Source organism: Haliotis cracherodii, unplaced genomic scaffold (genome assembly GCF_022045235.1).
Source record: "Haliotis cracherodii isolate W230 unplaced genomic scaffold, xgHalCrac1.p SCAF_5, whole genome shotgun sequence".
NCBI lineage: Eukaryota > Metazoa > Mollusca > Gastropoda > Lepetellida > Haliotidae > Haliotis > Haliotis cracherodii.
In genome coordinates this window covers 53,189,957-53,213,162 of record NW_027266308.1, presented here as the reverse complement: position 1 = coordinate 53,213,162, position 23,206 = coordinate 53,189,957, and the positions used below count along the sequence as shown (strand labels likewise).

Genomic DNA, 23,206 nt, shown 5'->3' with positions numbered 1-23,206 from the left:
GCACAGTGTTGAAAGTGATTATAAATGTATGTTATATTGCTGCAAGTCACAGAACTATGACGAATAGAAATACAGACTTAGCTCTATGGGCGCTGATTAAGAGACAAAGAGAGAGATATTGCTGGGTCCAGCACATGCACCACCAAATCCTTGTCTCAAAGATCAGCCATTGTCATTTATATTCACAGCCTGAAAGTATTTGAGACAAGCGGAAGTAATATCACGTGGATTCTCGAAGACTCAAAGGATTTGCTTGTACTTTACCAAGCTCAATTATATCTTGACTTTTCAACAATGTTCTGTTCCACATGGAAACTGCATTACTTTATCCATGTGGCATTTGTAAATTAACATGGTGACAATAGATATAGTTACATCTTTTCCGTCAAAGTTTCTGGAATTGTTTTCAAGAATGAAAACAAGCGGCTTCTGAAGTTTACTGAGGAAACAATGTGTGACATGTTGGAATTTCTCACAGACAATAACATATATATTTGAAATTTGGGTACAGGACATTGAGGCAAGAAGCAGGCAACCCTATTAGCATCAATTGTGCTCCCTTCCTCGCTGTGTCTTTTTGCATATGAACCGAATTTCCCCTCGGATTGGCAAAATCAAACAAAAGAATTTGGCCGAGAATATATAGGTCAAAAGGTCATTCCCTTCCAGTGATTTATCCACTTGAGCTAGAAATAAGAGAGACCAATGACAGCGTCTCATCTGTTTCATGTTTATATCTAATAGATATGCTTAAAGAATCAGCGTGGCAGAAAGACTATCCATAGGACTGTATGACAAGAGGTATTTTGAGGTTCAATCGAACACGCTCTTTCTACGATGCCATACGACTCTTGCTGTTAAGTTGTTAGATAATAGTTACAACATTCAAGGCTTCAGTAATAAACGTTTTTAGCGTACTAGTATAAATCCTAAGGCCTATACCTGTTCGTAATCATTGGACTGTCGGCATGCCTCCAAGTGGAGATTTTAACACTGCGTAAATTTAACTAGGGTTTGTTTAATAATAGTGTGATCCTAGCAAATAACGTTGTGGTGTCTTTATTTGAATTGTATATGGTTGTCGAACTTGTCGAGCATACTAAAGCTTTCCTCACATTGTGTATTCCTATGTATGTGTGATTGTGTTAATAAAAGTGAGAATTGAAGAGTATTTGCAAATTCACTGTCTGATTATCCATAACAAACATCTAGTTTTGTTTATGAGTTATTGGGGGAGTTAATATTGTACGTGTCAATCACCAGTATTCCTGCTCTGCCTCGACAGATATTATATAATCGAGCCTTGACAAGAAACATCATTGGTTGATAAAACTGATCCACACTGACAACACAATCAGCCAGGTCAAGAACTGTCCGCAACCCCATCATCTTTACATGGCTCCTACGACATGCATAGATTACTTCATGGCGCCTTTTCTGCTTCGGAAACCTTTATGACCCAGATCGATTGCGCTAACCAGCGACAGAACTCTTTCCATAGTGATCAGACATCTCTGCTACAAGCAGAGTCCAGATTCAGATTGTACCATGAGCATGTGAGCATTATGAATCACTATCAAATAGTGATGACACCAGGTGTTCACCCACAGGTGTCACAAATACATGCATTTGTTCACCTGAAAATATACACCGTGACATATGCTACACGTCAAAATAGGAAACTGCATTTGGACATACTCTTTGTCACTGATGCGTCAAATTTGGAAATGTCCTCCACATGTCTACCATGAAAATGTCACATGTCCAAATAAACCACAAGGCCTATGAAGCTGATAATTTGCATTGGTGATCACAGCTACAGTGTCTCAAAACATACGTTCACAGAATTCTGATTTTAAACATTGAACTGTTGAAAAAAATGTCATTTTTGCCCATCACCCATTTATACATGTGTCATTATGTAATTTGACGTGCTGGAAAAATGTGCTAAGTAGAATAACATGTTCTGTGCAGTTTGAATTTTGACCCAACTATAGACTTTGACCTTCTAATATCCCTATTTGGGGTCCATTCTTTGTTTTTAAAGTTGAAATTTTGTGACCCTTGCAACATTGATATCTCACAACATGCCGATTTGAGGACAAAGATAGCTGCCATGGGGGCATTGCAAGGTCAGTCTGTATCAAATATGTTCGATTCTCGAGATCTCATTCTACACTTCGGTTCTTTATTTTATTTTCGTTTTTTCTCTCATCATTTTATGAGAGACATATCAAACAACTCGTATCAACTGGGTCTTACAATGTTTTGAAAGAACGGACGAGTAGCTGTAAACTGAAGTTTCAAGTTTCAGATGTATAGTGACCTTGACCTTCCATCAGGTGCTCCCCTAAGGGCAGCCTCTTTCGCAGCATACCCAGGAAACCAGGCTCCCCTTAGGAGAGCACACTCAATCACCAAGTGTCAGTTCTTTTTGCAGCAATTCATGTTTTTATCGTGTTTGGAAATACTTCTTGTGAAAGGCATACAGATATGATTTCCTCTAAACCCTTGTATCAGTAGGATACATTCTTGTTGAGGTGAGGTGAAATGGGATTTAACATTGCGTTCAAGATTATTGCACTTATATAGCCACGTGCATGCACGTGTGTCTGTGGCTGCTTGTACGAGTCCGACTGATGCCGATGTATAGTGCTAGCACACTGAGATACCATGCTGCAGTTTAACATAAATACCCCACTCACAGTATGACCCTGAGCCGACCAGTTTTAGCCCCTTTAAGCCCCATAATGCCGAAAACCAGATAGGGTAACGACAAGTCTTAACTTATTTTGGTATGACGCGGCAAGGGATCGGGACCTTTCACTCTCTGAGCGGACGCTCTGCCACTAGACCATGGAGGCTGTCGATACATTCTTGGAGTTGAGCTTTAAAGGGAATGTGAGACCAGAAGAGTGCTTTCAAATCAGCGCATATAACCTGGATGTTTTCAGGTTTCTTTTTGTCTGGCAATTTTGTCAAATATACTCTTCAAAAAAAGAAACTTGACATAGATGTAAAACCACTTTTTGCCAAATATCTAAAATAATTACATGTAATGAGAACCAAATAAGTCAAACAGAAAGATGATGTGTCTATAATTCGCGAAAACATTATGGTTTCTGTGTCCTATTTTGAAACAATCGCATTATATTACATTTTGAGAGCCAGTGTCAAGTTTCTTTTTTTGAAGAGTATACTATTATATTGTTGATCCTGCAGTGTGTGCGTGTGACCTTCTTACCTGGTATCTCCAAGGGGTTTTCAAATTAGTCGCCTAGAAATATTGGCACATTGCACTGTGTCCCCACAATGATACATCATTGTAGACCGAAGCCTAAATCTACATGTGTCACAGAGGCCAGAAAGGATCAGAATATTATTTAATTGTCCCCGTACATTTCCCTTTGCCACGTCCATAAAGGTCTGTTTCAGTTTACAGAGGGACAAGAAGACTGAGCGAGTCAGTGAGGTGGATGTTATTCCACTTTGAACAGTACTTGCTCTGTGGAGTCTAAGTGCAATGTAGGAGACAAACTGTGTGGTGCAGTTGGTAGATGTTTGTTTTTTACCTCCCAGAAACCCATGAGCACGGGTAAGAGACCGACAAACCAAGGTTCATTATCTGAATAGGGGATTCAAACCCACCATCAGTCTAAGATGCCACAACTAAGGGAGGCAACTGTGCACAGCATATTTCTGTGCCTTGGAAGACTGGGCCACCTAGATCCCTTGTTAAACTTGGAAACAACACCATACACCTTCTGTTGTAGGAAACAACACCATACACCTTCTGTTGTAGGAAACAACACCATACACCTTCTGTTGTAGGAAACAACACCATACACCTTCTGTCGTAGGAAACAACACACATATTTTATTGGTTCTTAAACTAAGCATTCTTTATTGACACCTACTGACAATGATAAATTTCAATTGTGCAGATAAAAGTCAAGTCATTTGTACAGATAAGTGCACAAAAACAGTAAAATAAGCATGATAAGCAATTGAAAAAACGGATTTCCTCAAATCAACAAACAGGACAAGGAAAATAACTTCAAATCAACACAATCAACAAAATCAACACAATGTTCACATAAACACATGATAAATATTTGTGTAAACCAGAGATTCAGGGCTCCTGCATTGTGTTTGAATGGAAATGTGGTCAAGGTGATCAATAAAACTATCCATAAAAGTATTAACCATGTCATGAAAATCCTTGTCTTAACCCATTCAAAACATTTGTAAAACAAACACAAATTATAATTATCTTAAAATAAATTTCATCAGTGAAATTTTATCCTGGAAATTGTGCAATGCTACATTTACATAAACTGTCAACAAGTACCATCTTCCCGAGGCAAGGGAGTTGACTGACTTCATAAACCTATCACCGTATTACCCTATACTGCATTGTGTTCCTGACAAACTCGGTAAACCTAGCAACCAGCTCATCTTCCAAACCCAGGTTTGAAGCAGTTCTCTTCCAAATCTAGGTTTTGAAATGAGTAACTTCTAAACCTGCTTTGAGGTTTTACATTTCAATTGTAATACCTAGGTTTTACAATTGACTTTTCATAAACTGGCCTCTTGATATAAACACAATATTCATTTCTGATTGGTTTAAAGTCACTATGTTTTTTACGTGAAAATGCCATGACATGAATCGAACCTGCAACTGCAAAGTTTTGTAACTCACTGTTTTCATACTGACCCACTGGGGCAGGGGATGAAAACTTGTTCAGTTTTACATGTCATAACTCCAGCTGGTCCATGCTGCAAGTGTTTTTTCTCTTGCACGCTTTTATCTAATTCCTTTTATTCCATGACACGATTTATTATTTCACTACAAGGTTTTCTTATTTTTTTCTAATATTACTTGCATTTAGATGGTTTATAAGTTGGATAAAACATGCCTCCTCAGTTTTGGTTTAAAATGTAAAAACTTGAGCAACTTTAAAAAGTCAGTTAACTTCCTTGCCTGGGAAAGATGACAAGTACAAGCACAACACAACTTCCCCTTCATCATGTTTATATGATGAAACAGGAAATAGAGTTACGGACAGATTCTAATAAAGATCAGGCCACAATTTCCTCAACAACTAATCCTATCAGTGGCTGCGACGACCAGCAGATACAGGTTACATAGCCCATGAGAAGAGCTGGAGTTTGTCACCAATCTGTCGCCACATGATGGCTGCCATGATTCAAGGAAGTATTGGGACATGCTGATACTTGTGTTGTGACACAGTAACCACACCATGACGTCATGTAATGAGAAAAGTGGAAAGAGGATCTGACATCTGGCATGAAACAGACGTTTTATATACTAGTTTCTAAATGTATGTAGAAGTACTTAAGTTTACAAGCACACATACAGCTTTTTGGAAAAGGGTGTGCACTTCATATAAAATTTGATGGAAAAACAATACGATGTTGTTTGCCAGAACTTAGTCAATTACCGGTAATTGTAATTCTTCTTGAAATCCTGCCACCAAATGATTTAGTTTTGTTTTTTATTTGTCATAATGAAAGCAAGTACACACTCCCTCTGAATCTGTGCATGGTTTACTTGAGTTTACACTGAGACCTGACTATAAAGATACTCATCATATCAAGATTATGTAATAAATATACTTTTCATGTCACAACTAATACTTTAATCATTACAGCCCTAAGCAGGAAAATTCAGTCTGGATGCCTGATATCGTGGTATGTTTAATGTATTTCTGATATCAAGGAAAAAAACAAAGCTAACAAATAACCAAATCCTAAAAATGAATGGACCTTGGAGAAAAACAATTGTTGAAATCTCAGTGAAAAAGACTGGCAATCATATATTGACAAAACAAAATAATAATTACAATCAACACAGTGGAATGTTTGAGTTGCTCGCACAGCTTGTATGACGTCAAGTGTCACAGGTGAATGTGACTTCAATGTAGAATTGGGAAAGATTTAAGTATTGTTTTGTTCAGAAATGTAAATTTGTAATCATGCTACCATGGTAAACCTACTGAAGTAGCATACTAGCCTACAGCTGCCAACCAACAGAAGTTGAATAATGACCGACAGCTGCAGTCACTGAAATGTGTGACTTCACAAGTATGCAGTGGTTGATGGACACAATCATGTATCTACTTATTAGGGCTGGGACGAGTCCCAATTTACTACCCACCCCTCCATTACCCGACCCTAAACGGGTACCCGCTGTAGGTCCCAAATTTAGGTACAAAATGTCTGATTGGGAAATGTTTGACGTTTGTATAAACCTATCTGGTCATGCATAAGCTGAAGTTGACTGAAGCTTTATCTTTATGCAAACATATAAAGTCAGAAGGAATGTGTGCATAGTCAGAAAGAAATTTGAACATTTGTCACTTACAGTGTCAACAGAGTTCTAGATAATTTTTGCATTAAACAATATTATCATGTGACTAACCACGGGTCTGAGTAGTGGGTACCCAGGTCCTACTCAGTACCTACCTGACCCGAGTACTCGAGTTACCCATCCCAGCCCTACTACTTATCCGTTTATTCCTAATTGTCTGTTTTTCGTAGTTACCTGGCAGTAAATACAATACCAAAAACAGGCCACATTCTCACTGAATACCCTGGAACTAGCACACACTGAAGCATGACGTAAATATTGAACATTTGAGCACTAAACTTAACAACAGAGAGCAACAACACCTAGCAAGCTATTTCGGTTGGAAGATCAAGGAGTTGCGGCAGCACAGTTCTAGTCGAATGAACCTCCGAGGCCGATTGATATGCTCTCATCCTTTGCATATGGAATGTACTCTAACGACCACAGCAAGTCTGTCGCCACGACTGGAACATAAAACATAAGTTGTGACATTGTTATGATGTAATAGCTGCCATGCTTCGTTCAACAATGTCAACTCTTTATAGTGGTGACTCAGTTACTTCATGGTGTGTCAAATCAATGTGGAGGGAAAACTTTGTTAACATCTCACCACACAGTAAATAATCAAGTCTGGATCAGACAATCCAGTGATTGATATTGTGAGCAACAACCTATGCCACCCGGGGTAAGGTGACACGCTATCAACCAAGTCACCGAGCCTGACCACCCAACTGATGTGCTCGCCTCTTAAAACCAACACAGATCTAACCCAGAATCCTTACGGTGGGAGGAAAGTCTAAAATGAGTGAGTGAGTGAGTATGGTTTCACGCCGCTTTCAGCAATATTCCAGAAATATCACGGCGGGGAACACGAGAAATGGGCTTCACACATTGTACCCATGGCGGGAATCGAACCCGGGTCTTCGGCGTGAAGAGCGAACGCTTTAACCAATAGGCTACCCGACCGCCCAAGTCTAAAATGTGATCATTGTAGATGTTTATCACTTTAGTGAAAAACATATGTTCCGGTATGGTGCCATCAGCCCAAGGATGGTAATCAAGGGAAATAAGGGGCTTGAACCCATGACCTGTTGGTTCTGGCACGGTTCTTGCAAACTGTACGTCGCGTTACAACACCTTCGATCACGTTGCCATCAAGCACACCACAACTTACATATCTCTCCCTCTTTTAGTGTCTCTGTCATGCTCTCGCAGACAGTATTGCAGGGATCCCGTGGCCGCACCGTCACCTGCATTGACCCCTTCACCTGCGCCAACACCAACATCGACTGCGACATATCTATCTGTACAACAACAGCAGTGGGAGGGGGGTTATTCAATATATATCTGGGGTAGCAGAATGGTGTGTTTAAATATGTATTTAGTAATGAAATACTGTATTTAAACTGGAAAAATATAACTGAGAGCTCACTTCAGTGAAATAACACTTTATGCCGGAACTACTTTCATTCTGTTTCAAGGACACAAAGTTTTTCAGAGTAAGATGTAAATAATGTAATTTGATGTATCGCATGCCATGGTAAGACAAACACAAAACTCTGTTGAGATGATCCTAAAAGAATGTGAAGCTTACTCGTTTGGGGACTTTCCCTGTATAATTGGAAGCTATGAAGACATGGTTGTTGATGCCAATCTCCACTGTAGGAGGCAGGAAGTAGGGCCGCTTGTAGAGATATCGGAACGCCTTGGCAGCATCCGGGAAACAGTTCTCCCTGAATCATAAATATATCAATGGAAGCTAAGAAAACAAAGCTGATAACAACGGTACACCTAAAGCTGGTCCTTAATTCATTTCAGAGATACATGTGAATAGTCTTGACCACAAACCCACAGAAAATCTAGTTTTTGAATATTTGACAGAAAAACAGTTGTAAAACATCTTCATAAAATATAATAAAAAGGAGCCCAGAGACTCTTCATTTTCAGAAACTGCAGTAACCTAGATTTACCAAATATTATAGACTTGCATAGGCTTTATTAGACATATTTGTTTCAGGTTCTGTAGGCAGGCTACAAAAGAACCAGTATTACCTATGTTACATGCAAATAGTGAGTCAACTGTCCATCAGGGCAACGACCCCTGAAGATCTGTGGTAGAATAGGTCTTCAGCAATATATGCTTTCCATAAAAGATGACTATGCTTGTCGTAAGGGGCAACTAACACAATCAGGTGGTCAGGCTCGCTGACTTGCTTGATGCATGTCATTGTATCCCAGTTTCATAGATCAATGATCATGTAAGTCACTGATTGTGTAGACCAGACTTGATTATATGCAGACTGCCGTTATATAGGTGGACTATTGTTGAGTATGGAGTTAAACAACAAAATATACCACACATCCACACATGTCCAGAGATGGATTGCTGTTAGATTGCCTCTAACCTGAATCACTTTGTCTAACCTTAAACTTGAAACATATAACTGGATCATAAACATATCACAGGATCTCAACTGCACTGCTCCACGTCAGCGATCAACAGACTTAAAATATGTCGTTAAAAACACTTCTGATTCAAACAGTTTGAGTTGGCAGTGAACACAAAACATGACCAGCAGAAATGTTTAACAGAAATCCAAATTGTGAACTGAGTACAGGTAGAGTGATTCCACCTACCAGTGGGGGGCACAGGTGGCCCAGTCATCGAAGGCGCCGCGATTCGCTGTGCAGAGTTGCGTCCCTTGGGCACGCCAGAAACCTATGATTGAGGGTTCAAATCCGGTTCGCCCCGATTATGTTTCTAGGTTTGTCAGCACCATACCCGTGCTCGTGGGTTTCACCGAAGTGGTAAACATCTGAGACTTGCATCACTTCGGGCTTTCCTCCCACATTAAGCTGACACGCCGTGATATAACAGAAATACTGTTAAATGCGGCGTTAAACCCAACTCACTCACTCACTCACCCCACCTACCAGTGTGCGAAGTAGTTGCTGACTTCCCCTTTGGCTGCCTTGTTGAGGAGCTTGCGGTGCTCCTTGTACTGTTGGCGGAGATTGCTGCTGAAGCCACAGCTGCTATGCTCTCTCAACACACGGCTCAACTGGTATGCCTGTGTACAAGAATCACTACTGAGCAAAACAATTTCAGGACCATGAATATTTTGGGGATATTTTTATGAAATTGTGTGCTCAGTCTTCATTACAAAAAAAATATTTCCAAAAATATTCACGATCCCCACCTTTTGTGTTCATAATGGTTCACACACTTGTAACAGCTGGAATAAACATTGCAAAATATACCGTATTCGACTAATAAGCGCCCCGCTCTAATAAGCGCCCACGGTGATCTTTGCTAATATATTGGCAGCTGAACAATCCCAAATAGCACTCTTTCCGATTGATCAATGTACACAAGACTTATTTATTTGTGTATGATACACACTCGTGTGTTATATGCACCCTTAATTATGGGCAATTAAATTCTGGAAAAATATATCTGTCGTATATAAACAGTTCAGGCCTTCAGCATAAACAACGAAATGAATCTTTCAACTGTTTTTTCGACCAAAATAATATTCCAATAAGAGCCCCCTATTCCTAATTTTGAGAGCGCCCTGGGCGCTTATTACGTCGAATACAGTAATCGTTATTTTTCACAAGAAGTTGTGCAATCAGATAAATCAGGTAGATAGCAGAAATTCCAAACACTCTGACAACATCGGGTTCAATGTCCCCCATGAGTTCTGAGTAGATTATTAAATTTGACTTAATCATATCCTGAACATTCTCATAATGCAAAAATCTCACTTCAGGGTATTCCTGATTCACTGACCAGTCAACTCACCTCAGCTATCTTGGCAATGCTGTATTCGTCTGGAGTAAGCCATCCCCTGGTCCCGTCCTCGACAATGACCGGGTGATCCCTTTTCAAGTACAGGTCTAGTATATCTTCCTTCTCCAAACTCGACACTCGTTCAATGCCAGTCAGACTCTCGCACATCTGCCATTACAAGAAAACATGTATCCACATCTACCACCTGCCAAATGTACGTCACTGAGTTCTCAGGATATATTTGGAACAAAAAAAGTTAGGGGTCATGAATATATCAGGGGTATTTTTCAGAAATTGTATGCTCCATCTTCACTACAAAAAATATCCCCCAAAATATTCACGATCCCTAACTGTTTTTGTCCTGTATATAAAAACTCAAAGTCTGCTCATATGGACAGCACTAATGATAAACACTAAATTGTCTGGATTAATAAATGATGGTATGAATGGTGTATTGCCTATATGAATAGTGTTTCCCCAAAATGAACCATCTGCAAAGTGTTTTTTGTCCAAGATTATTAACAATGGATTCATCAGATGGCTCCAATAATCAACATGATTGAGTGAGTGAGTGAGTGAATGAGTATGGTTTTACGCCGCTTTTAGCAATATTAGTGAGTGAGTGAGTGAGTGAGTGAGTGAGTGAGTGAGTGAGTGAGTGAGTGATATCTTGCTGCCCTTAGTGATATTCAAGCAAAATAACAGCAGGGGAAACCAGAAATTGGCTTCTCACATTATACCCATTTGGGAATCAAACCCAGGCCTTTGGCATGGCAAGGTATGCTTTAACCACAGTCAACAATATTCCAACATCAATGCAGTGTGTAAATCTGAATAATTGAGTGTGGACCAGGCCATCCAGTAACTGATGACAAGCAGAGGATACTGGGGACCTCGTCTTCCCTGGAATCTCCATGGGGTATGGATACGAGTAATGCTGTGATAATTGTGAGCAATATCAACTCTCCCGAGCAGTCCTCACCTCACAATCCTCCGACGTGAGCTGCCCACCGGTGTAGAGAGGGTTGTCCACAAGGCAGGACGAGTGGTAGATCTTGGTCCAGTCCCATACTGGCAACACCTGTAGGACACAATACATTGAGATGAGTAACACTGATTAGGGGTGCAACAATAAGGTAGGTCCAGTATGATACGTTTCCTGATACACTGGCCACAATACATTGAGATGAGTAACACTGATTAGGGGTGCAACAATAAGGTAGGTCCAGTATGATACGTTTCCTGATACACTGGCCACAATACATTGTGATGAGTAACACTGATTAGGGGTGCAACAATAAGGAAGGTCCAGGATGATACGTTTCCTGATACACTGGTCACAATACATTGTGATGAGTAACACTGATTAGGGGTGCAACAATATGGAAGGTCCAATATGATATGTTTCCTGATACACTGGCCACAATACATTGTGATGAGTAACACTGATTAGGGGTGCAACAATAAGGTAGGTCCAGTATGATACGTTTCCTGATACACTGGTCACAATACATTGTGATGAGTAACGCTGATTAGGGGTGCAACAATAAGGTAGGTCCAGTATGATACGTTTCCTGATACACTGGTCACAATACATTGAGATGAGTAACACTGATTAGGGGTGCAACAATAAGGTAGGTCCAGTATGATACGTTTCCTGATACACTGGCCACAATACATTGAGATGAGTAACACTGATTAGGGGTGCAACAATAAGGTAGGTCCAGTATGATACGTTTCCTGATACACTGGCCACAATACATTGTGATGAGTAACGCTGATTAGGGGTGCAACAATATGGAAGGTCCAGTATGATACGTTTCCTGATACACTGGCCACAATACAACACATATCACATAACACATAACACAAAGGATATGGATGATGATTCCAACTGCAATACTATATGTATATGGGGGATATTTGACTTTTGAGATTTTCATGAGTGACAGTGTCATTGAGATAGATTGAAAGTAGTTCTGACATTAAGTGTTATTTCACTATGGTGGTGATACTATTGTATTTCCACGTTTCCTATTTTGTATTCAACTCTCTTGTTTGCCACCTAGGCTAAGACATGAATTTTATCAAAACATAAACATCTTTTAATATTCAACTATTTGTTAGATCACGACATAACACATGGGCGGATACAGATTTTTTGAAAAGGGGGGGTGCACAATTAAGATCTATTTATTGTCTTTGGTGGTAATTTATACAGAAATAAAGATTTTTTTTCAAAATAAAAAGTGGGGTGCGCACCCCCGCACCCCCCCTCTGTATCTGCCCATGTAATACATATCATTCAATAAATCCATTTCACATCTTGATGTGTATTTCTCTCTTCATAGAAATAACCATGATAACCCAAAACAGTTTACGTTCATCATGACCATGTCCATCTTTAAAGAGTGAGTGAGTGAGTGAGTGAGTGAGTGAGTGAGTGAGTGAGTGAGTGAGTGAGTGAGTGAGTGAGTGAGTTGAATATTATTCTAGTTATATCATGGCATGTCAGCTTAATGTGGAAGGAAAGCCCTGAGTGATTCAGGTCTCAGACATTTATCACTTTGGTGAAACTCACGAGCATGGTATGGTGTTGACAAACCTAGAAACATTATCAAAGTGAACCAGGATTTGCACACTCGATCATAGGATTCTGGCGGGCCAACACGACGCACCTTTCCACAGCGAATGGCAGTGCCTAACAACTGGGCCACCCATGCCCCCATATTTCAGGAAACAGGCACCATACACAATGTGTACATGGTGCCTACCTCATAAGCCTCATAATGATAACTCCATGAATAGTTTACAATATATAAATCACAATACCAAATCTGCTTACACTGTAACCAATATGTGTGCTTGCACTACATCCCCTGCTAATTAAACAATCCTACTCCAAGATGTACCAAATACTTAAAGCCAAAATTGCAAACATTATGATCAAATACCGTATTCGACGTAATAAGCGCTCAGGGCTCTTATTAGAATATTATTTTCAGTTGAAAGATCGTAAACTTCGTGGTTTATGCTGACAGCCTGAAATGTTTATATACGACAGATATATTTTTCCAGGATTTAATTGCCCATAATTAAGGGTGCATATAACATACGAGTGCGTATTATACACAAATAAATAAGTCTTGTGAACATTAATCAATTGGAATGGGTGCTTATGAGATTGTTCACTAGCCAATATATTCGCAAATACCGCCGTGGGCGCTTATAAGAGCAGGGCGCTTATTACGTCGAGGTAGTAACATTTCAAATGTTCATTTGAATGGTAATGAACACTTTTCTTAAAAATACAAACATAATTATGACACCCTTGTTAAAATTATTAATTTGTAACCATAGACAATATGTATCAGAATTCCCGAAGATATCCCTGTCTAACTAAGGTAAGACACACTAACCATATGCAGGAAGCTCAGGCAAGGTGAGCTACAAACACAGTGTTGGACTGCACGTAGTTGTTGGGCATATCAATACCATATGACAAAGTCAATGATCTTACCCAAAGATCAATATCCATTGTATTACTACTGTTATATTCATTGGTACGGACCAGAATATGTCATTTACTGCATTAGAAAATGTAAGATGAGGTGTACAGCCTTGATATGTTTATAGATTGTAAATTCTGTTTTGCAAGAATGGGAAATTGTGTTTAATCAGCGTGTCTGCATTATTGCTAATAAAAGATTACAGTACACATGCATTATACCGGACTCCCATCCGCCAAGTTGGATGCTACTAATCAATGCTAATAAAGCAGTGCGACAGTATATCTATTTAAAAAATAGGGCTATTTCTGTGGTTTAATAATGATTAAACCTTGAAACTGAATATTAAAGCGATGCATAAACGTTAAAAATTGGACATCAACAACAAATTGTATGGTCCCTAATTTCTTTTCAGTAATATATTTGGAAACAAATTTTAATGTATAAATTATTCCTCGAACAATCTAATCATGCTAATTAAATGTGATATAAAGTATTACGTGGTATGCTGATGCTAATTAATGTAACTAGCATTAATAACTGCTCCTTTGAATCTAATGTGACCAGCCCCAACCCATCCACTGGTAGAATGCATGGTGAGAGCATGCTGCTACCTGTATTATAAACCTATTTATTGGGATCGCTATTAAGTAAGAGACTTCTTTCTTTTGGCCTTAAAACCTATTATGAAGTTTTGCTTTCCAGTCGGGTTAAATCTCATAAACGTTGTAATGTCCCTGGGATTTTACCGGTATATAATATCCCAGGGATTTTATAGGGTATTCATGTCATATTTGCTATAATATCCCAGGGATTAAAATGTCCTGGGTATTGGGTATTTTATAAATATAACTTCCGTTCAGATTGTAACATGTAATGAAATGTAAAATCAATTGACAAATGTTTTCTTTCGAGCTCGCAAACTTCATATCTGTAGCCCAGTGAGTGTACCACGAGGCTACAGAGGTGTTGATAAGCCTCTCTGGTTTTTAGAATGTCCTTTTCAAGATCCGTACGCCAGCGACAGATATTTTACACGTGTTTCCTAAGGTTTATGGAAAGTATGTTCGAAACATAAAAATGTTGATAAATGTTGTTTTAAGTTTCTTTTTTTGGTTTATATTAAAGTATGGAAAATCACTTTCCCTCGGTTTTGTTAGACAGAGCATGCCCTGGGGAGAAGGAAAAACCGTGGGGGCTTCTTGGTTTTTCCCGACCCCCAGGGCATGCTCTGTCTACCAAAACCTCGTAAGCGTGTTTTCTCCAATACTTAATGAACAGTTAGGGATGTTTCAGAGGTTTAGATCAGCAAGAAAACTCAATCTTGATAGTATTGATACTGATAGGATGAGATGTGCAGGGGCAAAGCAGACACAAGGAAACCCAAACTTGTCACAGGATCACAGAGTACACTACCAAAACGATATAAACCATCATGTGTAATTAAAGTGAACAAAAATGTTGAGCAAGTTGAAACGACTCTATAATACCTTTTACTTCCCATGCGAAATGGACATGTTTGATCATGAATGTCATCGTAAGCTCAACGTGCTCAATAACAATACCCTTTATCAATTAATTGCTGTATTATGATTTTTATAATAAGTGTTTTTGGTTCACAGATTTTTGCTTGACTACACAGGGACACTGTTCGGAAAAAATATGCATAAAACAGTATAGGCACTGACAGTCGATAGGCTAACAATATAAACATAAAACACTTCTACAATTATTAAAGCCAACCTTCTGGAACCAACAGCAGCTGTGACAACCATTACAGACATACTCTCTCTTATATTATTGATGTTACAGGCCTCAAACATGACCTTTGCCCACAACACTATTATTTCCCTATACTGTTGTTGTTTAATGTCGCACACAGCAATATTACAGCTACATGACGGCAGTCTGTAAATAATCAAGTCTGGACGTTGTTGTTGTTTAACATACATGGTTACAGGCCTCAAACATGACCTTTGCCCACAACACTATTATTTCCCTATACTGTTGTTGTTTAATGTCGCACACAGCAATATTACAGCTACATGACGGCAGTCTGTAAAAAATCGAGTCTGGACGTTGTTGTTGTTTAAAGCTGCCCTCAGCAATGTCTGTAAATAATCAAGTGCTGGATCAATCCACGCAATTGGGATATGATGACATGCATCAACCAAGTCAGCGAGCCTGACCACCCGATCCTGTTAGTCGCCTCTTATGACAAGCATAGTTGCTTTTTACAGCAAGCATGGGTTGCTGAAGACCTATTCTACCCCAGATCTTAACGGGTCTTCCCTTTAGTGAAATGCATTAGCAGACTAAGGAGGAAAATAATACCATGTCTTCATAAATTTCACCATACTCCACATTTGTGCAATTTAGGGACGACGAATCTGTAAACCAAGAAATAAAACAACAAAACTGTATACAGCAAAGACACTTTTTGATAAACCCAGCCACTTGTCCTTGAAGGGCTAATTAGGTCACATAATCATAAAAGTTAATGTCATGCATATTGCAATATTCACATTGCAATCACAGCTGCTCAAAGTCATTACGGTTCTATTTCTGGGACTGTATCTGTTTATGTGAGTATTGATTTAAAAAACAACAATCTGTTGCAGCATTCTCACAGCACTAATGTCAAAATAGGTTGACACGTGTGGCAACGGCATTGAACAAGTAGTTGTTGAGTAGTTATATGGGGGGGATAAATGAAACGGTGAAACCGGATTAACTGAATACCGAAATATTCATAAACCTGATTACAATCTTTATTGATCCAGATTCCCGAAAAGGGAGCAACCCTTGTGTCCATATTGATCAGTGTTATCTCCTGAAGGTCACTCAAGCATGAAACTGGCACTGCCACTGTGAGGGGCAACACAGGGGGGTGTCACCAGTACTGTCAATATTTAGGGGGCTAGTGTATGGTTAACATGGTAAAAATGGTTAGTAACATAATAATTCAGTTTCATTAGTTTTTAGTTACAATCAACAAAGAACCAGATGACATAATAAAATGAAATAATGTCATCGTCGATTTCAATTTTTTAAACATATCGCAAGTGAATTCATGGCATTTGATTGGCTAACCAAGTAATTGTTTTTGCATTTATCTGACCATAAACTTTGAATAAATAGGTCACACCCACAAGCTGACTTCTGTTTCCTGACAAAAAGAGAGGGTGGGTCTCGTGCTTGCAATTTTGTGTTAATCAAAGTCACTGATTTTGTGTTGTTTGTTTATTTGTTGTTTACCGCCACACTCAGCAATATTCCAGCTATATGACGGCGGTCTGTAAATAATCAAGTCTGGTCTAGACAATCCAGTGATTGATATCATGAGCATCGATCAATGCAATTGGGATCGATGACATGCATCAACCATGTCAGCAGCCTGACCACCCGATCCCCTTAGTCACCTCTTATGACAAGCATTGTCGCCCTTTACGGCAAACACGGGTTGCTGAATACCTGTGACGTTATTATTGCTGACGTATTTATTATAAGAGTAAACCTCAATATGTTTTGGAGTTAAAAAAAGGTATACACCACTCTTAACATTTATACCTTCATAAACATGATAAACACAAAATGTTGAAGTCAATTCCGAAATCATCATGATGATCCAAAAGAACACTTTTATGTTAAGTGATGTATACCATGGTAATCCTGTATATTTGACAGCTTTACCATGCATAAGTTACACATTCCCTGTCATGCTTATGTTGGTAGTGTGTTGTGTATATTAGTTCATAACAGTACTACAAGTTGCCAGGGGGGCCCATGTCAATGACCCCTGAAAAACAAAAGAAATGACCCTCCATATCTGAAGAAAATTGCCCCCCACCCTGTAGTTTCTGATTCCTTAGTCTGAACCTGACCCATCATTTTGGCAGGTCAAGTCTCAAGGGTCAATTGGCCAATCAATATTCAAGCCAAATATATATACTGCTCTACAGCAAGTTTTCATTTTTTGTACTTTTGAAGTCATAAACCTAGCACACGGATGAAGGACCATCCCTTGGTAGCCCCATATTAAACCTGTCGGTAATGAAGAGTGATCAAATCTGCCAGATGAACAATAACCAAGCAGTAAATTCTGTTTAGTTCATCAGTGACCTTTGTTCAACATGTTCACATGGTGATGTGCTGGAATTGAGTTCAATTTAAATTGTTCCATTGTCAAAAGATTCTCCAAGAAGAAATTATCCAATAAATTTTCGATCATATCAGTTCTTCAGATTGTTGTTAATTCTGCAGAGATGAAAACTTTAGAGTGTGGATTTTTACCCAACTTTAAGCAATATCTGGTACTGAGGGAGAAAACAAGTATAGACTTGTAGGGAATCAAACTAGATGATGGCTAGTGCTGTAACCACTAGGCTACTCCACCAACCACATCTTCCTGAGGCAAGGGAGTTAACTGACTGTTAAAGTCCAGCTTCCACCCTTGCCGAACTAGGCTGGAATTATGGAGTTATATTTTGGCTGGACTAACAAGTCTTTATGTGTTTTATCATCTTGTTGTATAACATCTACCCAAGGCAAGGGAGTTAACTGACTGTTAAAGTCCAGTTTCCACCCTTGCCAAACTAGGCCGGAATTTCTAGGTAAGATCGTAGCGCCACCAGTGGCTATTACTAGTTATGTCCCTTCTATTGACCAATCAGATTCCCACTCTGACATCACTTGCAGTTGTAACAAACAAAAAAGATTTGGAAAATAACTGTTGACACTAAGTTGACGGTACACATGCTTTGTAAGTCCTGCAATTGACCGAATTCTGCAAGGCAGTTTATGAACTGGAGGTTGAATTTGTTACGCAATTTTGATTGGACAGTGCCAAAATATAACTCCATAATTCCTGCCTAGTTCGGCAAGGGTGGAAACTGGACTTTATAGTCAGTTAACAACCTTTCCCGGGGAAGATGCAAACTGTTTGATGGCATGTGCTGTAACCACTAGGCTACCCAACCAACCATTTCTCTCAGCATCAGTACCTAAGATTATTGACTCAACTTAACATTCACAATACAAAAGAACAACATTTTTTATCAGGGTTTTTTATTTATCAAATATGTTTATGGTTAGTAGACTGTCACACTTATCATGCAGTGAGTACATTGTTATACTGTAATCACTGTAATAAGTGTCCTGGGTATTTCGTCAAGTCAGATGCCAAAGGAGAAACTTTTTTGGATTTTGGAAACCACATATCATGTTTATCATGTGGTTTATCATGTTTATAGAATAAAGTGATGAATTCTCATTGAGGCATAATAAAAAAATAATGTAGTGATTTCGATAATATATTTATAAAATAGGGTAGATTGACTTCTAAAGAATGTGTACTCTTTGTCACAAATAGAAAAAAATACCACTGAAAAGAAATTAGGGTTGGTCTGGTAATGGAAACGCACCAGTTTGTTTTAAGGCCTTACTAACAAACTTTTTTGTACATGTTTCACAGTGGTCAAATTAAGTATAAAGTTAGGGGCCCAGGTTGTCAGATCCCAAGGTCAAAGTCTAAGATTTAAGGGGCCTTGGATTACAAATGAATGAAAAAAAAATCTTTTCAAACTATTAACATGGCAACTTATCAAAAGATATTTTTTAATTTTGTTTGTTAGAATAAAGGTTTTCATACATATTATTTACCATTTCTTATGAACAGCATTGATAAAACCTCAAGGGTTTTTTTCATTTCACCTAATTGTAAAACAGAGTCCGGTAAAAAGTAGTCATCATATTTTCTTTTCCAATTCCATTTTTTTTGGCAGTTCAGTCTCACTAACCAACTTAAAAAAATATAAGGGTAAAGGCTTTGCCCAGGAACACCCCACCTGAGTCAATAATCCATGTAATCCTTGTACAGTGATGCCCACTACAGATGTAAAACCAGGAAAACACACACTGTCACACAATTTAACTTCCTCATCACCATTGATCACTCACTAGGATATCTCTCCAGTTTCCTTACAAACAGGGAAGCTTATAATTTGTTAACAAACACTTGCATATTGCTTCTACGTGGTATACAACCATTTATATGTTTTATGAGTTTGTTTGCCATATCTGTTTCATATCACAACTAATCAAAAGTATATTTGATTATTTCATATTTATGCCATTGTTGTAGACATATTTTTGGAGACTGGTAAATAGCTTGCTTTCAAACATTTTATATCATTTGCACTATATTGTAGTTCTAAATTTTAACAATTTGCAAATATGGTACTTGATTTAGCGTAACTTCAATATTTTATGAGTTTAAAAAAACCTTGGTGCATGCATCCTGAACATGCCGAAGAACTATCAGATAAATTAATGTTGTAATTGTATCATAATTATTAAGTCTCAATGCAGTACATTACGAAATGACCGTTGTACAAAATGCCGCATGTTTAGTGTTTCCTACAGTGTACAATATTTGAAAAAGCATGAATTAACATGTTTTTATGCTGTAGTATTTTATTCTTACAGGTTTCAGGGGTCAAGGTTTAAGATTAGCATTCTGTCAAGGATCCCATAACCATGGTAACTTTCATCAATATGTTTTAACATCATGAACATAGAAAAGCTAAAACAAATCAATGTCAAATATAACCTGAATCCTGAATCCTCACAGCGTTCCACATATCTGGTATGTATTGATGCAGGTTTTAAACATCTTAAGTACTTCATTGACAAATGGACATTTGAAAACAAATTCACATAATTGAATGATAAAACCCCTTGAAAAGAAGACATATTTTTATCCAGGTTGTCAGATCCCAATGTCAAAGTCAAAGATTTAAGGGGCCCCCGGATTACAAATGTATGTGGGAAAAAAGCTCTTAAAAATGTTAACATGGCAACAAGATAATTTTGTTGTTGTTAGAATAAAGCTTTTTATACATATTATTTACCATTACTTATGAACAGCATTGATAAAACCTCAAGTTGTTTTTCATTTCACCTATTTGTAAACCAGAGTCGGCTAAAAAATAGTCATCATATCGTATCAACATGCTCATCATCAAATACAGCTACTGTACCGGCTCTCTGCTGTTCAAACAGCTGAGTCAATTTACACAAAGCCATGTTGACAATGGAAGACTTGTCTACCCTGAAAGGTGAGTCAGCCATAAATAACTGCCTACATCATCATTCTCAAACCCTAATTTCTAAATCTATTTTGGTGTGACCATTGGTACTGCTTATGTTGGAGGCCATGTAGCTCACCTTCAAATCGCTATCATATCATAACAAATATTATTAAAATACCCTAATATAACAAAGTTGGGTCATCATGGTCCTGAATGAGGTACATATTTTCCATATTCATACATGCCAACATTTACAGATCATGCATTCATCAACCTCTCTCATTAGTTTAAGGAAAAGTATGTTATGAACCTTTGTTTGTCCACAATAGCCGATAACACCCGAGGTTACTTGGCTCTGCTCACCTTAAGCCACAAGAGAACATTTCTCATCCAGTGACCACACCCGTGGGAATAGGCTTATCATGTGACCATATCATCAGCTTGTAAGGTTTCGATGACATCAAGTGGAGGATAAATACACAAATGGCAATATTTTTTCATGTTTTAGGATATTTTCTCAATGAAAGTTAAACATTTCATGAAATATGTGTATCTAAATGTATCGACTCGTCCTAAATGAAACAGATGAAAAACACATGAATAGTCTGTGTATGATGTGACACAGGTATTAGCCTGGCCGCAAGGAACACGACTGATCAGTCCGAGTCATATTCATGGTGTAATCGAGGCTTTAATGCACACAAACTTCCAATGTAATCAAGCTGGAAATCAGTATTTTGTAACTCATATGAGCTTTCTCTTCAATTTCCCTCTCATAGAAAACATGACTGAAGCCAGTTTACTCTGTGCAGCATATTCATTGTCAGCTTCGCTGTGCAAAGATCTATTGTTTTGGTTTGAGAATTGAATCGGGCATGTTACGTCACAGATCATTGCCTTACTCATTAACTGCTCACCATAAACATGATTAACACTGCAATTAGCATTATTAGTGCCCTAGACATATAACTGAAGGCCAAAGGATTGCATATTGGACATGCTGGCTACTGTCTGATACAACATATAGCACCATCATGATTTAATAGGACGAGTACGGATATTAGGACTTTGTAACATGCACACTATTCATAGACAAGATGAGTTAATTCCACCAAGTGTACGCAGGACGGGTCCCTGTTACATGTACAAGGGACCACCTGAGAGGGGGTCACACGTAGGCATGACTGCCAGTCAGGGGACCATGGATGTCTGCATGTAGCACAAAAACGTCTCTACTGGTGTTAATTATGAAAATAATATAACAAAATTAAGCATAGTTACTGATCATTATACCAGTTATCGTATGACACACATGTGAGTGTAATAATTGCCGATTATCTCTTAATCCTTTGAACTTCCCTTTAGAAAAGTGCATTGATCGTGACCACCGTCTTTTGTAAACCACAATTCCCGAAAGATTTGAACAATCTGCAGGTATGACATCATTTCTAGTGAGACATCATTTCTAGTGAGACATCATTCCGATCTTACGTCACAATAAGATTAAAAAAATGTCAACAATGATGTAAACAATACCCTGGGTGCACTTGAAGTGATATTTGCCGTTATACGCATACCATTTTTATTAACTTGGTTATTTCTAACCTACTAAGGGTAATAAATCTTGATATGGCTCTAAAGCTTCATCAACATCGTTATAATTGTGTTTATCATCCACAACTGGCTCCCACAGGAGATATCAGCTTGGATGAGATCAAGCTATATCTACACTGTCACAATCAAATGACATCACTAATGCCTCTGCTACTGAAGCTGTTAGAAGTACTTTTTACACTGAAGACACTGCTAATTACTGTCATAAAATTGAAATAAATAAAATCTCACCCTCGTGTCTTTTATAATCAAACATATCAACACTCGTTGATAAAAGTGGCAAATATCCTCGGCAAGCCTCAGAATTTTTCAACACGAGTTGATATATTTGATATCAAAAGACACTTGGGTGAGATTCTCTATTTATCAATTTATCTGACAGTGAGCTCCTGGCTAGCATGGTTAGACCTAAACATGTCAGCATGTTATTGTTGATACTTACAGAGATTGCGCTTTTCTTTCCAACAACACACATCAGCTTGTAGACTGGGTCGATATAGAACAAGGCAGCAGCAACAACGACGAAGATTGCAAGACGTATCGCTCGTCGTGTCCATCGTTCCCTGTTCACGGATTTTATCGACTGAGTGAAGGGGTCGACAAATCTCTCAATCTGAGATGAGCTGTAGCCAGAGTTGACACAGAAGACGTGAAGCTTGCGAATTTCCTGATCTATATACTCTATTTTCTCTTGAAATGACATGTCATTGTCAGTCTTAATGACATCTTCTGTCACTTCTTTTGTAGAAGCAGGTTTTGATTCCACTGGGTTAGCGGTCGCACGTTTTCTCGCTGCCATCGTCTCGTCGTCTCAGCTGTTCGATAT

The 23,206-nt window shown here is 38.5% G+C and overlaps 1 protein-coding gene across 1 annotated transcript; it reads right to left on the bottom strand.

Annotated features, from left to right (window-relative positions):
* Positions 1-4,270: 4,270 nt before the first annotated feature.
* Positions 4,271-23,192, bottom strand: LOC139443448 (uncharacterized). The gene is made up of 7 exons (XM_071224435.1): positions 22,823-23,192; positions 11,149-11,247; positions 10,179-10,334; positions 9,308-9,444; positions 7,968-8,106; positions 7,548-7,677; positions 4,271-6,837 (listed from the first exon to the last, which is right to left on the bottom strand). Exons 1-7 carry the CDS (start codon positions 23,177-23,179, stop codon positions 6,746-6,748), a joined length of 1,110 nt encoding a protein of 369 aa, XP_071080536.1. The 5' UTR covers positions 23,180-23,192; the 3' UTR covers positions 4,271-6,745.
* Positions 23,193-23,206: the final 14 nt, after the last annotated feature.